This window comes from Ambystoma mexicanum, chromosome 3p (genome assembly GCF_040938575.1).
Source record: "Ambystoma mexicanum isolate Mex_15411 chromosome 3p, UKY_AmexF1_1, whole genome shotgun sequence".
Taxonomy (NCBI): Eukaryota; Metazoa; Chordata; class Amphibia; order Caudata; family Ambystomatidae; genus Ambystoma; species Ambystoma mexicanum.
The window spans coordinates 826,261,121-826,280,606 of NC_090925.1; the positions used below are offsets into that span (position 1 = coordinate 826,261,121).

The 19,486-nt window shown below is 50.7% G+C and overlaps 1 protein-coding gene across 2 annotated transcripts in view; it reads right to left on the reverse strand.

The window, feature by feature from the left end:
- Nucleotides 1–7,288: 7,288 nt before the first annotated feature.
- The window catches only part of KAT8 (lysine acetyltransferase 8), a 1,009,124-nt gene continuing 996,926 nt past the window's right edge, over nucleotides 7,289–19,486 (reverse strand). For both annotated transcript variants that reach the window (XM_069651899.1, XM_069651897.1), the window contains exon 11: nucleotides 7,289–8,423. In XM_069651899.1, the coding sequence (XP_069508000.1) occupies nucleotides 8,359–8,423 (65 nt within the window). In that variant the 3' untranslated portion in view covers nucleotides 7,289–8,358. The remainder of the gene's footprint in view (nucleotides 8,424–19,486) is intronic.

The following is a 19,486-nucleotide window of genomic DNA, read 5'->3' on the forward strand; positions in this document are numbered from 1 at the left end:
TCCCCTGATTGACAGGTCCAAAGTTCACAAAGAGTTGTGACGTCTTCCGAAAACACTTCGTGCGGTCTACGTAGAACTTCAGCGCTCTAGCCACATCCAGCGAGTGCAAAGTCCTCTCTGCCGGCGACGAAGGCGACGGGAAGAACACAGGCAACACCAAGGGTTCGTTGAGATGGAAGTCCACCGGTACCTTGGGCATGAAGGAGGGGTGCGTCCTGAGCACTACCCTCGTGTAGTGAAAAGTCAAGTACGGGGCCTTGCAGGAAAGGGCCTGGATCTCTCCCACCCGTCGTGCGGAGGTGATGGCCACAAGAAACGCTGTTTTCCACGACAGAAACTTCAACGGGGCCGAGTGCAGAGGCTCGAACGGAGGTCCCATGAGCTTGGTCAGCACCACGTTGAGCTCCCACGCCGGGGCTGGAGCCTTCACCGGCAGGAACGATCTGAACAGTCCCTTCATGAACTCTTTCACCAGACGATGAGACCACAAGGACGTCCGCCCCGTGGTTCTGGTGTATCGGGAGATCGCAGCAAGATGAATCTTGATGGACGCGTGTGCCAGTCCAGCTTTGGCCAGCGTCAGCAGGTACGGCAGTACTTGGGGAGCCGTAATCCGTAGAGGGTTAATCTTCTGTGCGTGGCACCAGACAGAGAACCTCTTCCATTTGTGTCCGTAGCATTTAAGAGTCGAGGACGCCCTGGCCTTTGCAAGAACCTCTCTGCAGTCGGCCGGTATGTCGTATCCTCCAAACTCTAGCGCTGCAGGAGCCAGGCCTGCAAATTCAGCGATTTCGGGTCGTGGTGGAGGATGGCGCCTCCTTCCCTGGAGAGCAGATCCGCGTCCACCGGCAGCTTGATTGGCGGGGACGCTGACAAGTCCAGAAGGTCCGGGAACCATATCTGCCTTGGCCACGCAGGTGCGACAAGGATCATCCTGCACCGTGACCTCTTGAGCTGGTTGACGAGCCGGATTAGCAGTGGCAAAGGAGGGAACGCGTAGAGGAACAGGCCCTCCCAGGGGAACGAGAAAGCATCGCCCATGCTCCTCGCCTGGGGAAACCTGCTGGCGAACCTCCGGCACTTGGAGTTTGTCGCCGTCGCGAACAGGTCGATCTGGGGTGTGCCCCACCGTCGGAAGAGGCGATCCACTAGATCCTGCCGTAGTTCCCACTCGTGGCACGAGCGCAGCTCCCTGCTGAGTGAGTCGGCGATGGTGTTTTTTATCCCTTCCAGATGAAACGGCACTAGAAACATCCCTTGGGCGACTGCCCAATGCCACAGGTCCTGCGCCTCCTTGGACAGTGCTGGGGACCTGGTTCCGCCCTGTTTCCTGATGTAAAACATGGTGGTGGTGTTGTCGGTGAAGATCCTCACCACCTTGCCCTTGAGGGACGGAAGGAAGGACCGGAGGGCCCAAAACACTGCACGGAGCTCCAGGACGTTGATATGTAAGGATTTCTCCGTCGGGAGCCAAAGGCCTCTTGCGTGCAGATTTTCAGTGTGCGCTCCCCACCCCTCCAGGGAGGCATCTGTGGTCACTGTCTCCTGGTGGGCTGGGGTCTGGAAGTCCATGCCCGCCGTCAGATGCGCGCGGGTGCCCCACCACCGGATCGCTCGTCGGAAACGCTCGTCGAGTGTGATCCTTTCCTCGAAGCTGCCCGTCGTTTGGATCCAGCGCGCGTCCAGGAACTCCTGCAACGGGCGCATCCGGAGCCTGCACATGGGAATGAGGTAGATGCAGGAAGACATCATTCCGAGGAGGGACTTGAGGGACCTTACCTTGGCCGCGTCGGTCACCAACATCCTCTGCACCTTGCCCAGGATGGTCCTGGTCCTCTACTCCGACGGGGAGGCCAGAAGGGACACTGTGTTGAGCCTCGCTCCCAGAAACAGAGCGTCTTGCGCGGGTACCAGGTGGGATTTGGCGTAGTTCACGGAGAATCCCAGGTCTGTGAGAAGTTTGACGGTCCTTGCCGTGTGAACCACGGCGAGCTCCCTTGTCTTGGCTCGGATGAGCCAGTCGTCCAGGTAGGGGTAGACGTGGATCCCTTCGCGGCGCAGCTGCGCCGCCACCGGTGCGAGGCACTTGGCGGTGCCCCTTCAGGATGGGAATATGGAAGTAGGCATCCTCCAAATCCAACGACGACAGGAAGTCTCCTTCCTCCAGCTGACCCAGGACGTGCTGGAGGGTGACCATCCGGAACTTTTGCGCCTTGATGAACTTGTTCAGACGTCGCAGGTCCAGGATGGGGCGCCATCCCCCCGTCTTCTTCTTCACGAGGAAGTATCTCGAGTAAACTCCGGAGCCCCGAAGCCTCTTTGGGACGAGTTCGATGGCGCCCTTCCTGAGCATCGCCTTTACCTCCAGGAGAAGTTGAGGGACGTGAAATTCTTTCCTGGCCACGGGGGGGACGCGCGGACACTTTCTTTGAAACTCGAGCGCGTGGCCCCGGGCCAAGGCGTCCAGCACCCAACGGTCGGTGGAGATGGACTCCCACATGCTGACGAAGCTCGCCAGCCGGCCTCCCACCGGGGTGTTTCGGTGGGGGCCCGACCCCACGGCCGGTTCAATCCTGCTTTGACGAGGCTTTGCCGCCTTGTCCTTGGCGACGACGGCGGGGTCCGCCAGACTTGCCTCGTCCTCTGTAGGCCTCCTGAGACGACGAGCGGGCCGCTTGACGGTAGGAGGAGAAACCGCCGCCGGAACCTTTGGAGGCGCCCTTGCCCCCGCTGCTCCGAAAGGGCGTCCGTCGTTGTTGCAGAACTCCAAGGGCCCGGGCCGTCTCGGTGTCCGCTTTAATGGCCTGAAGGGAATCGTCTACTGTTTTCCCAAACAGGTTGTTCCCATCGAAGGGCATGTCCAGGACTCTGGTCTGAACGTCTTGACGGAAGTCCGTAGCCTTGAGCCATCCACGCCGCCTAAGGCAAACGCCGTTGCCCAACTGGCGGAACCCAGTTTCGGCGATGTCCGTCGCAACGGTAATGGCGTGGTCCGAAGCCACCTCACCTTCCTGCAGGATCTCCAGGGCCTCTGCCCTCTTGTCGTCCGGCAAGAAGTCCAGCAGGGGAGCCAGTTTGTACCAGAGCTCCCTGTCGTATCGGGCCACGATAGCCAAGGCGTTGGCAGCTTTAATCGTCGTTGCTGCAGACGAGATGACTCTGCGTCCCATAGCGTCCAATTTCTTTCCCTCGCCGTCCGGTGGGGAAGTCGATGTGGAGGCCGCACCCCCCCCCCCGCTTTTTTCCTGCCCGCCGCGGAGACGACGGAGTCCGGGGTAGGCTGCGCCCGGAGGCAAAGGGGGGCCGTGTCCGGGACCCGGTACTTTTTCTCGTACCGGTCTCTTCTAGCTGGCGTCGTGGAAGGGTTCTTGAGGAGGGTGAGGCCCTCATCCCAAATGTCGTCCAATAGAGGCACTGCGAGGACCGTCTTCCTCTTGGCCTCGCGCCGCTGATAAAGGAAACCTTCCTTCTTCTCCTCAGGGCAGAGTTGGAAAAGCTCGGATGCCCTGGCGATCATGGAGTGGAACGATCCAATCTCGTCGGGCGGAGAAGCCCTGGTGGGAGGCGACGACGGTACATCCTCGTCGTATACCTAGTCGTCCGTACCCGTCGCTGCCGTGTCAGTCCCCGTATCATCCCCTCGGGTGGACGGGGAGGGGCGCGACGGCTGAAAAGGAGGAGGAGGGTGGATCCTTCTTTTCTTGGTAGGGGGAACCCCAGAAGGTCCCGGTTCTGGGTCCCCCGACGGGAGAGGTTCCGTCGACAACGGTAGTCTCGTCCTTATCTCTGAGCATAAGGACTGTATAGCCAACAAAATGGCCGCCGAGCTGTCTCGCGGCGCTGGCAGAGGGGAATCCGACGGGCGATCAGGGGCCCCGTCGGTACCCTCGACGATGTCGTCGTCACCTGCGTTGGGATCCATCCCGACGGGCCGGTCTTCTTCCACGCCGAGGCCGTGGCTTAAGACTTCGACCAGCTCCTCCTCCGAGGTTGAGGCCGAATCTACGACGACGCCCTGCCCCCCCTTTTTCTTCCCCACGGGGGATTTCACGGGGGTCCTATCGATGGGCACAAAAGAGGACTCCCTCCGAGGTGGCAGGGAGACTCTGAGCCCTGAGGTCGCCACCACTGGCGTAGCCTCCACAGGCTGAGCCAGGGCCGCCGCGACAGACTCGATAGAGGGCTTGGCCGGATGGATTAAGGCCTTCACCACCTTAGGTGCGCTCACCGCCTTATCCTTGAGGGGGGGAACAGTGCCTCGCTCCCCCTCCGCCTTCGAGCTCGACCAGGGCCTCTCTAGGAGCCTCGCCGGGTGCTCGGCCTTCCTCTTACCCGACCCAGAGCGTTGGCTCGTGGTTGATGGTGCCGGGGAGGGTGCGCCCAGCCTGGCGCCCGTAGAGCCCGACCGTTCGGCGCTCCCGGTGCCAGCGGACTCGTGGTGCTTGGCCTTATGTTGGACCCCCGTCGCCGGGGCGTCCTCAAAGGTCTTAGAAGACCGCTCGGATTTCTTCCTCTTCTTCTCGCCGGACGGGCTCTTCCCTTCCAGCCAGTTGGCGAGACGTTGATGGCGGTCCTTCATGGTCCGCTCCGACATGTTGCCGCAAAACGCACAGTCCTTCTCCACGTGCGTCTTGTCCTCATGCAGGCAGTAAAGACAAAAGGAGTGTTCGTCCTCCTTGAAGACGTTCTGCAGCTGGCATCCAGGGCAGACCCTGAACAGCTTTCCGGGCGTCGAGCTTCCCTTCTCCTGGGCCATGACCGGGCCTGAGAAACTTCTGGAGTCCTCCAAAAGCGTAGCTCGACGAAATCTTCACCCTTGAGGGGCGCAGACGAATCCGACACGGGTCCCCGTTGATCGGATGGAGAGTCGGTGGAGCTTGAGGCTCTTTTGACCGAAAAAATGAAGTTTTTGAGAGAAACGTGAAAAAATAGCACTAATGCTCGAGAGCAATAGCACGAGGATCCCAACACATGAACGTGCGGTAAAAATCTGAAGATGGCTGCCAGAGGCGGTGCTTAGGTAGAGGGCAGTCATTGGCTGTGGTCAGTATGACGCAGAGACCAGTGATTGGTTATTACTACGAAAGACAGATCAGAAACGAAACTGATACTGGTTTTTTCTTTACCGAGGATTCCCAGCCTGACGACGGGGAATATTCATGAGCATGTGAATCCATGCCAGACCCCATGCTGGAGAATGAGACCTTTTGGCTGGTGGGGTGAGGGTGGTACGCAGGATCTTTGCTCCCTCCACCAATGTGGTGCAGCAGATCTGTCTGCCCTTCCAGGTGAATAGGATGCCAAAGGGAAATTTCCATTTATAACTGAGGTTAGACTTTTGCAATTTCTCCATAATTACTTAGAAGCATTGCCTTTTCTGTAGCGTAAGGGTCGCAATATCTTGGAAGACAGGACGAGATTTGTCTACAATATGTGAACCCATTGTCCTTGAGGCTCTCAGGATGTCCTCTTTTCAATGTGTAGGCATGAAACTACATAATGTCTCTTGATTAGGAGTATGGGACTTTTTTTGGAGAGGCCTGAGCCTGTGGATCCTGTTGACTATGTTCCCTCTTTATAGACTCCTAGGAAGGTTTCTTTGAACATCGTAAGTGTCCAGCTCCAGAGATCAGCTCCTTCACACACTCCACAAATCATTTGGCACCACAGGGAGAACCTTTTTTCTAGGTCCTGGATCATCAAAACCAGCATTGACATTTTCTTTTGCCAATGCGAGGTCCCCCTGCATATGGATCATGTTTTCCTGTAGTGCCTTGATGCCTCCTGAGCGTTAGACAACCTGGTGTTTGCTTGCTTCATATCAATAAATATCTATGTGATTACGCTCCCAATATATCAGCGGTATCCGACTGTATTTCTGTCTTGAGGGTGTGAGGGATCTCATCCTTTAGAGCTTGCAGACACTCTCGAAGATCTTCCTTTGGCAGTGGAGCAGGTTGAGGATTAGAAAATCCAGCAGTCTGATGTGATTAATAGTCCTGGGTGTGCCACTTTTGTGCATGGCATTCCCATGGGCCGTCAGTACCCGAGAGGGAAGGGATGGTATTTCTTTTTTTTCAGGGCTTTCTTAGATGCATCAGGGACCTAAGCCGCTTGTGGGTGTAGAGCAAGGTCCTTCCGGAAGCCTCAGGAAGGGCCTAAGAAGAGAGGATTCGGCTTCAAGAGTGGGACTCCACAAGTCAAACTGTAGAGAGGGCAGGCGATCTCCAGAAGATGAGAAGAAGTGGCAGTATCCACGTGGAGTCCCCTGCCACCTTATGGAGGAGTAGGGGATGCCACCATGTAATGATCAGATGCCCAGCTTGAGACTTTCTTCTGGCTCTGGTTTGGTATAGGAGAACTAGCCAGGAGCTATGGGTGGTCAATGGGGAAGCTAGAAGAGGACAAGCGTCAAGGAGACCTTGGGCCCTGCATTCCCTGTGATGCCTCCTGCAGGCTACAGAGGACCAGCGACATAGACCCGTCGGTTACGGCACTGGCAGATCGAAGGCTCCAGTGGAACTGGGAGGTGCCCCCCCTCCCTGCCAGGGTCCACACTTGGAAGCGACAAGCCCAGAAAGCCTCTATGCATTACTCCGCCAGGCAGGAGAACAGGGTGAAGCAGCCTGGAAGTGGCCACAGGAGCAGCGTCCCCTGGGCGAAGCAGCCTTAGCGAGTCATGAGCAGGGACACCAGCTAGGGACTTGGGCGGGGCGCCCGCACACTCCCTGTCATCTTGTTCAACGCCCGCAGGTCCTCCTCCACCGGGCCAGGAGAAAAACCATCAGAGAGAATAATCCAGGGATGAGCGGAGAGCACCAGGAACAGGGGCAGACTACTCATGTGCTGCTCTGGTCAGTCGGTGCCAGGAGTGGGCTTGAACCCTGGGCACTGGAAGATTATTGAAAGGTGTAATTAAAGGTGCTGCCGGCCATGCACCTGTATAAAGCACATTAATCCATTACATATATTTGAACAAATATTTTATGAACATTCCCTTATTGAATATAATAACTTATTAAAACCACTCTGCTCCTTTTGTGAGCATTTGGCTTGCTCTACCATGTCAACCAATAGGAGACACTAGGGAAACCCTGTTGCTTAGTTGTGGGCAAATCCTTCTCGCAACCTGAAAACAGAGCTGAGGAAAACCCACCCAACATGAAAAAGTGGAAAAGGAAGCACAATTTTCCAACAATCTATAATGTATATTTTTACCTTTCTTTATAACAGACCCATTTTGTTTTAAATAAATGACAAAGAATAAAGGTGACACTTAAAAAAAACAATCTTTTCCCCTTTTTTATTGAAAAATACATTCTTTATATGCCAACAACTTGGCTACCTACATGTATTCAACCTAGGTCTATTATGCTTGCATCAAAATGCGGGGGGGGGGGAGGGGAGAGAATCGAAGGGTGCAGAGTTTTGAATGGGTCGAATTGCTTGATGAAATAGCAATCATTTTATGACCAGAAAAGATCAGGAAACAGGGGGGTGTTGGAGAAATGTTGAAGGCACACAAAGGAAAAACACAAAATTCTCCTATAGACAGAAAGGCCAGTGTTTGTGATATCTGCTCCATGGACATCCTTTTCAGGATCAAGCAGAATTTTAAATTAAACTTCAAACAAATTATGTCCATAGAAAAGCTTGAAATCCAAAAATGCTTTTCTTTATTTAGAAGCATTTGATTTTCCAGCATCAGCAGATTTTTCTTTTCCACAGATAGCTCTTTTATGCAGGTGTGGGGTGTGGTGGAGAGAGTCACTATTCGATGTAGCAATATTTTACAGCTTCCCAATGTAAATAAATGTTGATTTACTGTATAGACTTAAAATGTCAGGAAACAAAGGGGGTTGGGATGCCCACATTGATGCATGTTCCTGCTACACAGTATATATGGTATTTCTAGTGCCATGAATTCCTTGTCTCCACTTCACAGGAATGAGTGTTGCTGGTGTTTGGACAAACTGCATACTTCATAGCTAGAAAGATTTGCCACAAGTCTAGCTTTTTTAATTCAAGTAAACAAAATGTTTGGGCAGTTGGAGTTCATCATTGCCGCAAGTGTAGTTATTGGTGGCCACTCAGGGATTTATTGCGCCTTGCAGTAGCCGACATTTCTCAGACGGTTAAAATGAAGTACACAGCCCTGCTTCGGCTAGCAGTCACTGTAGAGCTTCCAGAGTCCACAAGACGCACCAATGTTCAACGAGAAAGCCAAACGATGATGCTGGGCTTTTCCAGGTGCTGTAGGAGCCGGCATCCTCTGGTTTGAGCCACACTGCCAATATCCTTTGTCAAGCGCAATCCGGCTCCATCTGTGAGTTTACCCAGGGAGGTAGCCATGCCTGCTCACTTCTTAGATAGCTTTGGAAGCTTGTGTTTAGGCGGAGCCCACTTGAGGCTGATCGAGTCCACTGGGGAACAAAACAAAAAAAAAAGAACAGTTTAGACTTATGCCTTAACAGAAGTATATATACACAAGAGGCATGTAAAGGTTAATCTCGCTAATAACTCCTGTCTTAAAAATCTGCCCCTCAGCCGTATGCGATTTTCATGCACTGGGTTATAGATTTGTTGGTTCCCAAACAGTGAGAAGCATACACTTAGAAGCCTGAGAATGGGTGAACAACTGCCATGTCCTGCCCACTTCGCTCACAACAAGCACTTGAGAGTCCAGTCCAGCCCCTTCAGCACTGCCCTTGTGGGTCCCCTTACCTGGCAACTGCTTCCCACCCTTGCACTTAGCCAGCGGCTTCCTCCCCTGGCATCCCTCAGCACTTCCCTCCCTGGTTTACCAGCACTAACTCCCCCCCACCCAATTACCCCCATAGCACTTGCATGTCCGAATGTCACAAGCCCCAGTAGGACCGCAATTGTATATTTACTGTCTTTTTTGTAATTACTATTACCCCCATGCTCTCTCCCCACTTGTCTTGTGGCACCTGGAAACACTATCTTGTTGTATAGGCACCTAACAAATGCTCAATAAATAAAATAAAGTGATGTCTATGGGAGGAAAGCAGTTAAAAGAAAAGCTTTCCTAACAAGTCCTAAGCCGCCAACATAGTGGCACTGCAAGGGAAATTCATCATTTGGTCTAATCCAACAGTGTGTGGCATTGGCGGACCAGGAAGGCTTAGACTTCTGATATCAGGGGGTTTGGTGTAGGGGTACAGTTACCACAGAGGCTCACAATGTACAAAAATTCACTATTAATATAACATACAATTAAAAGTTAGATGCTATTCACTTGATCAGCATATAATATGGCATACATTACTCACCGTAATTGTATTTCTGATGCTTGCATCTGCTTAGATTCACATTCTTTGCATAGGTCGATATCTAACGGTAGCTGCAGACTATTGCATATGAAGTTTTTCAAAGTTCGAAAAGGGATGTCGACAGGGCGCATTTGTAATTCTAGCCCTAGTGTGATGTCGACTGTACCCATGAATCCCTAACCTGTCGAGGTCCCTCAGATTCATTGTTTCTGACATGAGGGAGTGTAAGGTGTGAGCGTGGAGTATATGTTCGAGATCAGTGTAAAAAGATACTGGTTAGGATTAGTACTGTCTTGCGTACTGAATCTTGAATGCTTGAAGTGCTTTGAAGACTGCTAGCACCTTCCCAGTTAATCCCTGTGTCCACACCCCATGTACACTCCGAGGGAGAAAATGTGCTCCACACTCTGTTGGGAACGCGTCTGTTGTTAGAGTGCCTTTGATTGCTGGTGCGTTGAAAGGCTATTCCTTTAACAGGTTCTCCTTTATGTTCTCCTTAACAGGTTCTCTCCTTAGATGTTGCGAAAAACACCACTAGATCATCCCACATCCTGCTTGCTTGCGACCATTGTTTCATTAATCACTGTAAGGAAGGCATGGTATCAACAGTATGACAGACACAAGTGACCACAGTTCAAGGGTGTTTATTAAACTTCAAAAAGGATTTGAAAAACGCCTATTTAATCCTAAATCTAAAGATGGGAGCAAGCTACGACCATCCAATAACAACAACGCAGTCCTAGTGGTGTCAAAATAAAAGGGCCTACACCAATAAACCTATTGCCAATCCTTACCTCCAAGTACAAATAGTGTTGGAAACAGCGTTACGAAAAAGAAAGAAGTGTTCACAAAATTATATGTCAGGATGTTCAGGCCGTTGGCCTTCCTTTCCCACGTTTTCAGCACGGGACACTGGAGCTTAGCACAGTCTCTGGCTTCTCTAGCACGAGGATACAGTTCAATCATTAGCATCAGGGCCTTCTGTGTCAAAGTCTCTTTGCCTTTCAAAGTCGCTTCTTTCAGAGGGCCTAATGCGACAAACAATACTTTCTTTTCCTATTAGGATTACACAAGTATTCGATTTCTCAGGCGATTCACTATTCACCTTGGATCACCCTCAGCTCAGATCCTTTTAACAGGATATTAATGCATCACATTTCTCGCGTGATTCAAAGTTCACCCCGATCTCCCTCAGTCGGCCCAGATCCTCTTTAACGCACGGTTTAGTCTCCCTCCACTGGGGTCAGACCAACTTCATCTACTTTGTCATCAACTTTCTTTACACTATAAGCATCGAAGACTTTCGATTGTGGATAGGATTTTGCTTGACCCATTGCAGCACCACTTCGATTCACAATTCCTTGTCACTTTTCCGCTTTCATCACTTTTCAGTTGGATACCTTACAGAGACTTTCGAATAAGCGCACACGTGATCCTGGACTACTCTAAGGTATTGTATCTTGGCTTCAAAGTTCAATCACTCATCTGTTCAATTCTACTCGCATTGATGATCACATATGCTTCATACACTGTTCGCTTCAGGGTTCATTATACAATGTTGCCGCTTGCAACCTTGGCTTCAACACAGACTGGTCTGGTATCAGTCTCCCAAGCTCACTGGCTGTGCTGACTTCACTTGCGCTGCTTTGTTGTAGGAGCCAAGGATAGTACGACGGTGGCAAGCGATTCTCCCCGCCTTGACCATCGACGCGGGAGAGACTCCGGCACCTCCAACACAATGCAGGATTCTTCGGCCTTGTTTCCTGGTCTACGGTTATGTTTCTCCAAGGTTCATGAAAGTAACAGCTCCTCGTCAAAAAAGTCAAGGGCATTTTGCTCCTTGCAATCCCATTCTGTTTTGCCATTTTTCACGTTGTATTAAACTGCCATCTTGGACCTGCTGCTTCCTTGTGTGCTTTGCCACGCTCAGCGTGTGCTCTTGTGCTGTGCCTTTTAATCGTGTGGGGAAGTGTAATGTAAGGTGTGTGTAATGGTCAGTAATTGCCAGACCCTGCCCATCCATTGTACTGGGACATGTCAGGTATACGGCTCAGGTGTTAGTCTGTTTTCTCTCATAGCGGGCTGTCAGTAAGAATGTGTTTGTGTTGGGAAAAGGGGGCGGGGGATTGAGTTCCTAAGTATCCTACTTGGTAGGATGGGGTAAAGGTGTTACAGGGAAGAGGATACCGCGTCTCGTCATTCAGTGTCCCACTCGCACTTCCCGAAGACGCTCACCCAGGTGATCCTCCCGCACTGGTCCACCCCCAGGAACTGGATCCAAAAGTGATGGCCGCGTCCTGGCCAACTGGATGGCAGACCCCCGGGGACTAGCGGGTAAGACACCTTCAGGTTTCTCACACCACTCTTGCATTGGATGCATGCACAGTCAGGTGTGTAGCACTAGATAAATGCAGGAAGCCATCATTCCTAGAAGGCGCATTTCCTTTGACACTGTTACTACATACTGACCGGCTACATACTGGGGTGTTTGGAACAGCATGTTTTGGACCCTCTAATTGGAGGGAAAGACTAGCCTGTCCCTCTTGATTAGTGCCCCTAGAAATTGTTTTAATTGACTGGGTACTAGACTTGACTTTGTTTATGGAGATGCCTAGTTAGAACAGAAAATCGACTGTATGTTGGGTGTGTTCTAGGCACCTCAGAGATTTGTCTCCTGTTATTAGCCAGTCGTCCAAGTAAGGTTACACTGGAATGGACTCCTTTTGCAAGTGGGTGGCTACTACTGTTAGGATCTTTGTAAACACCCTCGGGCTGAGGCTATGCTGAAAGGTAGCTCTTTTAATTTGTAGTGCTTGTCCCCCACTTTTAATCAGAGTCATTTTGAGCGCGCTCACAGTGTTGAAATATGAAAGTATGCACCTTTCATGTCCAATGCTCCTATGTAATACCCATGTTTTAGCAGGGGGATTATTCCTGTAACACATTCATCCTGGATGTTTGAGGCTTGAAAAACATGTTTGCATGGCGCGGGTCCAGCCCTGGCCGCATTGTTAGATCTCTCTTTTGAACAAGGAATTATACTGAATAAATACCTTGATCTTCCTCTAGAGATGGCACCAGCTCTATTGCTCCTTTTTGTAGCAGAGTCTGGATTTATTGTTGTAGGATCTGGAAATGTTCTGGAGACATTTTCTTTGCACGTGGTGGGTGGTGGTGAGGTGAATCAAGGAACTCTATTGAGTATCCTTTTGTCACTGTTGCGAGGACCCAGCGATCTGTGGTTATTCCCTCCCATTGCTAGATGAAAAATGTTATGCGACCCCCAACTGATGATGCATGGGATGTAACGTGCCGTCATATGTTGGCAGGGGTTACTGTGCCCCTAGAGGATGCAACCCTGCCTCGCTCTTTTCCTCTGCGAAACCCTCTTTGCTGGTGGGATTGGTAGAAGGTAGAATGAGACTGGGGACTGTAAAATGAGGGGCCTGATGCTCCAGATCCTGGTTTATTCGACCTGTTGAAGCCTGGGGTACAAAAGGTACACTGTGTTAAAAGCTCCTCTTTGAACATATGGCTTGTTAGTAATTTGTTCTAGTGTTTTTATTGTATTGGCTGTTTTGAGCTGCGGGTGTCAGAGTGGGTAACAGCAAATGCCATGTCTGTTGTGACTTGAGGGCCTGTGAATCTTCAAGGTCTAAAGTCTTCTGTCGAATAGGGTACCAATTCATAAAGTCAACAAATGAGGAAACCTTGTCTCTTCAAACCTGTCATTAGTCGAAGTGCCTGCCTTTGTAGTGTCAGCCAAAGGAAACAAAATTGCCTTTGGGTCTCTAGTTAGTTTTGGTTCATCCCTTGATCTTTTCCTTTATAGAGATAAAGAAAGTGGGAAACCGGCCTCCTGATATTCTTCTGTGGCAAAAGGAGTGTGTTTTTTGGCTATGGGTCTTTTTATGGTGCTTTTCTGTCGAACATCGCCTTTTGTGCTTTTTCAACGGATGTTTCGGCATACCCGATTCATCCGTCAAATGGGATTTATCTTTCACCCTGCGGTAAACACTGACGTGGAACCACAGCTGGCTTTTTCGGCGGTTGTTCAGTAGGCCACAATGTGCCTGCACTGACGTGTGGCCTTCCTTCGACGGTTCTGTCAAGGAGCGGCCGTGGGTTAAGTGCTTAGGTTTAGGCGTGCGCGAGAGTCGCCAGAGGCCTTCCCAATAACTGCGCGCTGTGACTGCCTTTTGAGGCTGGGGACTGACGTGTGGGAGCCTGATGGTTCTCTCAAGTTGTCTTTGGGCTCCAAACTGGAGTCTTCGCTGCCCTGACCTTCCAGATAGGACTCAGAGACAGGCAGTGGTTTCTAACTCTGCCATCATGGCACGTGCCGCCCACCGCTTTGTTCGATGCTCTTTAAGTGTCTTGGGTCGAAATGGCTTACAGGATGCGCAGCAGGTTTCCTGGTGATCACGGCAGTGGTTGCATATACTCTATGGGTGTCTTTCCACAGGAACTTTCTGTAACACTTTGGACAGAATGTAAATGGATTGTACTCCATGTTCGAAAGTGAAATAAAGGGCAACAAGACAATACTAGCAGAAAAAAGGAATGGAGGTAAGCATACTCTATATGAAAGGATCAGTCCCCCCACTTGTCCTACTACTAGGCCGAAGCCAGATACCGGAATGCTTGTGTATTTCCGTTCTTGAAGGGTCTTCTGTTGAGATGCAGCTTTGAGTGGTAACCGGTAAAGTAATCTTCCAGTACCTGGTTGGGGTTAAAGTACACTGGTTCTCCAAAAGCAAGACTTGGCCAAAGCGAAAATTTAAGTTTCAAATAATTAACACATTTCGTAAAGAAAAAGCATTGCCCTATCAAAATGGGGTAACTCCTGATTCCTTATCAATTCCCTAACCAGAAGTAAACTGCCCAGGGTCAAGTGAGGGTAGTTCCAAGGGTTGGACAATGTGTGCAATACTAGAAGAGACAAGGTGGTACACCTCAGTGCAACAGCAAGGCTGGCATTCTTTGGGGTAGCCAGGAGCAAACGTCACACTGTGGCAAAAAATATATTGTGGTCCAGAGAAGCTGAAACTGTGTTCCTTTGTTGTATGCCATAGCTTAGAGGCTGTGAGAATACCAACAGCTCCACAGCAGCAAAAAGGAGGAACCCCAGCAACATGGTACACAAGGGACAGACCTAGCCCCCACCAGGGCCAAAGAACAAATTACTTACCCCTGGTAATGTTCATTCTACTGGAAGCTCCTCCAATCTATTCCTCATCTTTGACATATCAGTTATACTGCTTGCAGCTTTGGAAACTGACTGCAGAGGGCACCCTGCGTTGACTCATGGTCCCTCAGTGGCTTCCATCCTGCTCTCGGCCGTGACGTCAACGCTGGTATAAGTAGCACACACTGTGCCTGTTGCCTCAGTTCATGTTTCCCTCCCCTTTAAGCACAGCCGTCTTGAAGTTCAAAGAAACAGAGGTTGAAGAGAGAAAGGTGTAAATAATACATTCTCCCAAAGATGGAGGGGTATGTTGGGAGGACGATGAGGAATAGGTGGGAGGAACATCCAGTAGAAAGAGCATTACCGGGGTAATTTTTTCTTCTAATGGATTGTGTGCTCTCACGTATTCCTCATCTCTGATAGGCTCTCAAAGCAATATGTATACGGAGGTGGGAAAAATAATTTACTTTGATTTACGCTGTGAAGAACAGCTTTGCCAAATTTAGCTTCCTGACCCGATACACAATCAAGGCAGTCATGTTTTGTAAAGTTGTGCAGCAAAGACCAGGTTGCAGCATGGGAAAATGTGCTGCACCGGCCCCCCTCTTTCTAAAGTCGAAGAAACAGTTATCCTGCTAATGGAATGCACTCTCACACCATCAGGGACAGCCTTGCCAGCCAGAGTGTAACATTCGGTAATACACAAAACGATCCACGAGACAGTTTGTTTAGTAACAGCCTGAACCATGTACCCCCCCCAAAAAGTTGATCATCTTGTCTAACTTTAGCGAGACTGCTAATGTAAAAGCTCTGCACTCTTTTGGGATCCAATCTATGAAGCCTCTCTTCATGCTTGGAAGGATATGAGGTGGAGAAAAATAAGGCAAGACATTTTTGTGCCAGGTGAAACTGACACCACCTTAGGCAGAAATGAAAGCCAAAACCTCAAAACAATCTTATCCTTATAAAAAGTAGTAAACAGCGGTTTGTAAGAAATCTTGAAGCTCGCTCACCCTGCGAGGCAAGGTGATCACTGTCAGAAGGACCAAGTTACTTACCCGTAACTCCTGTTCTCCAGCATGAGTCTGGCATGGATTCACATGCTCACGAATATTCCCGGTCAGGCAGGGAATCCTCAGTAAAAAGAAAAGTAGTTCAGCTTTAGCTTGAAAACTGCTCGTCTCTCCTATAAGAAATCACTGTCCTTCGGGTCATATTGCCCCCATCCAATGACATTTGTCTCCCTAAGCTCCACCCCTGGTGGCCATATTCAGATCTGGTAGCGCATGGAAAGTGGCAGTATGAACCAAGAAAGCCACAGTGTCACAACTAATTTCCAATACTGGTCGTGGTGGAAGCAGGAGAGGACCGTATACTGTTGCCCATGCCTCTCCCAAGATGGTGCCTGAAATGATACGCATCATTGCAGTGGTTCCCTGTATTCAGGACAGCTTCCTGGCTCTGCCCACGCTGAGTCTGGACAGGGACTATCAGCAGGTATGGACGAAGGGTGATCAGGGGGATTTCTCACAATCTGAGTGTGGCATCTGATTCAGGTTAGTGTCAGCCTTTTGTTAACAGTCAAATCATATGTGCATGTCAATCCATGATACACAGAGGGGAGGGAAGGAGGCTTCACATGTGAATCCATGCCAGACCCATGCTGGAGAACATCAGTTACAGGTAAGTAACTTGTTCCTTCTTCAGAATGGGACCTGGCATGGATTCACATGCTCATGAATACTATTACACAATAGTACATACGCAACCACAGGAGGTGGCAAGGCTCAACAGAAGCAATACACTTACCCCTGGAAAAGACTCACCTCAAGCACACAAGTTGCAGAGCACTGCTTGGCAAACCTAGGACTCCTCCCTGGAATCCCTGGTGACGCAGTAGAATCTCATGAAGCTGTGCGTGGACCTCCACAAAGCAGCCCTGCAGATGTAGAGCAGGGGCACACCAGAGAGAAACGTGGTTGTCGCTGCAATGGCTCTGGTGGAATGTGCTTTCAGCTGGCCTGGAAGAGGTTGGTTGGCCAGACAATGACAGTGCATGATGCAGACAGAGAGCCACCTGAAGATGGAAGCCTCAGACAGGGCATTCCCATGCTACACGTCCCAAAATCCTTGGTGCGTGCCACATAAAACTTCAAGGAATGAGCAACGTCCAGCGAATGCAAAGTTCTTTCCTCCGGCATAGCAACTGCCGGGAGAGCATGCACAGGTATCTAACAGATAACAGGAGCACTGGCGCAGGCATCTGGCAGCACGGCAATGGCCCTGAATTCCTGCCACACCTATTTTTTGCTAATCCTGATCTGTGTTTGGAATCAATTCAGTTGAACCAGTTATGCCAGGAGGCATTGGGCATGCCATCCAGGAAATCTGGATTTGACCTTCAGCACAGGTACGGTTTCCAGAGGGTCCGGATGCCATCTCGGTTCAGGCTTCCTCTCTGGTTCCAACGACCTGGCAGCACCACCTTCCACTATGTCTGACATCTCTGACGCAGCATGGGCATTATTCATGGGATGCTACTTTGGAACCTATTGAATGCCTGTTGCATGGCTACCTTGTAGCTATAAACCGTATGCAGAACTGCATTTCCCTCTAGAGAAGGAGGCACACGGGTACAGATCCCCTGGGACAGAGGCACTGAATCAAAGGACTATTACAGAGACACATCTATTTTGCATTACCTCACACAGGGTGGCTTATTTTTCGTTGTGCTGTTGTACAAATAAAACCTGTTGAAAATAACATTGCTTCCTGCATCCGTTGTCCTTGACAGAGTGCATACCTCCCCACCATACTCGGACATGGATGTAAAAATGCAGTACGTAGAGAAAAAGCTTTATAAGATCTTTGGTGCCAATCTTAGGCTAAATCCAAAGTAAAGATATTACTTGCACAGGTGAATCTCCGGCAGCTGCATCTCTTATGATACGTACATGTAAGATTACCTTTTCCAGAGAAGTTGAATGAGGATTTTAAGGTCAACAAAGTCTTTCTAATCAATGCCAGATTTATTTCTTGTAGAGACTGCATTTCTTATAGGACAAGCCAAGGTGCCATTCCTACTTCTAATGTGATAAACTATGCTGCACTTTGAAAAAGTCTATATCTTGCCCAGAACCGTCTGGTATTGACCGATTTCTGGAATTTAAGCTGGACTTCACCCCTTGTCAAGAGCAGAAAAGGAACAAGTTACTTACCTGTAACTGTTGTTCTCCAGCATGGGTCTGGCATGGATTCACATGCTCATGAATATTCCCCGTCGTCAGGCTGGGAATCCTCGGTAAAGAAAAAACCAGTATCAGTTTCGTTTCTGATCTGTCTTTCGTAGTAATAACCAATCACTGGTCTCTGCGTCATACTGACCACAGCCAATGACTGCCCTCTACCTAAGCACCGCCTCTGGCAGCCATCTTCAGATTTGGAAGCACGTGAAGTGGCAGTATGACCAAGTGAAGAGCCGCAGAGGGGTAGGCGGGAGGGTTCGCATGTGAATCCATGCCAGACCCATGCTGGAGAACAACAGTTACAGGTAAGTAACTTGTTCCTTCTCCAGCATGGGGTCTGGCATGGATTCACATGCTCATGAATAAAGAATACATAGCAGTACACACATGCACAACCACGGGAGGTGGCAAAGGCTCAACATTAAGCATCACATCAACTCAACATTAAGCATCTTACCTCCTCACCAGGTTCACCTCAGGCGAACAGGTTGCGCAGCACTGCTTGGCCGACCCTGGACTCCTCCCTGGAATCCCGGTCGACGCAGTAGAATTTCGTGAAGGTGTGCGTCGACCTCCACGTAGCAGCCCTGCATATGTCCAGCAGGGGCACACCAGATAGGAACGCCGTGGTAGCTGCGATCGCTCTGGTGGAATGGGCTCTCGGACGGCCAGGCAGCGGTCGGTTTGCCAACCGGTGACAGTACATGATACAGCCGGAGAGCCATCTGGAGATGGAAGCCTTCGAGAGAGCCTTCCCCTGATTGACAGGTCCAAAGTTCACAAAGAGTTGTGACGTCTTCCGAAAACCTTTCGTGCGGTCCACGTAGAACTTCAGCGCTCTAGCTACATCCAGCGAGTGCAAAGTCCTCTCAGCCGGCGACGAAGGCGACGGGAAGAACACAGGTAACACCAAGGGTTCGTTGAGATGAAAGTCCGACGGTACCTTGGGCATGAAGGAGGGGTGCGTCCTGAGCACTACCCTCGTGTCGTGGAAAGTCAAGTACGGGGCCTTGCAGGAAAGGGCCTGGATCTCTCCCACTCGTCGTGCGGAGGTGATGGCCACGAGAAAAGCTGTTTTCCACGATAGAAACTTCAACGGGGCCGAGTGCAGAGGCTCGAACGGAGGTCCCATAAGTTTGGTCAGCACCACGTTGAGCTCCCACGCCGGGGCCGGAGCCTTCACCGGCGGGAACGATCTGAACAGTCCCTTCATGAACTCTTTCACCAGACGATGAGACCACAAGGACGTCCGGCCCGTGGTTCTGGTGTATCGGGAGATCGCAGCAAGATGAATCTTGATGGACGCGTGTGCCAGACCAGCTTTGGCCAGCGTCAGCAGGTACGGCAGCACTTGGGGAGCCGTAATCCGTAGAGGGTTAATCTTCTGTGCGTGGCACCAGACAGAAAACCTCTTCCATTTGTGTCCGTAGCATTTAAGAGTCGAGGACGCCCTGGCCTTTGCAAGAACCTCTCTGCAATCGGCCGGTATGTCGTATCCTCCAAACTCTAGCGCTGCAGGAGCCAGGCCTGCAAGTTCAGCGACTTCGGGTCGTGGTGGAGGATGGCGCCTCCTTCCCTGGAGAGTAGATCCGCGTCCGCCGGCAGCTTGATTGGCGGGGACGCCGACAAGTCCAGAAGGTCCGGGAACCATATCTGCCTCGGCCACGCAGGTGCGACGAGGATCATCCTGCACCGTGACCTCTTGAGCTGGTTGACGAGCCGGATTAGCAGAGGCAAGGGAGGGAACGCGTAGAGGAACA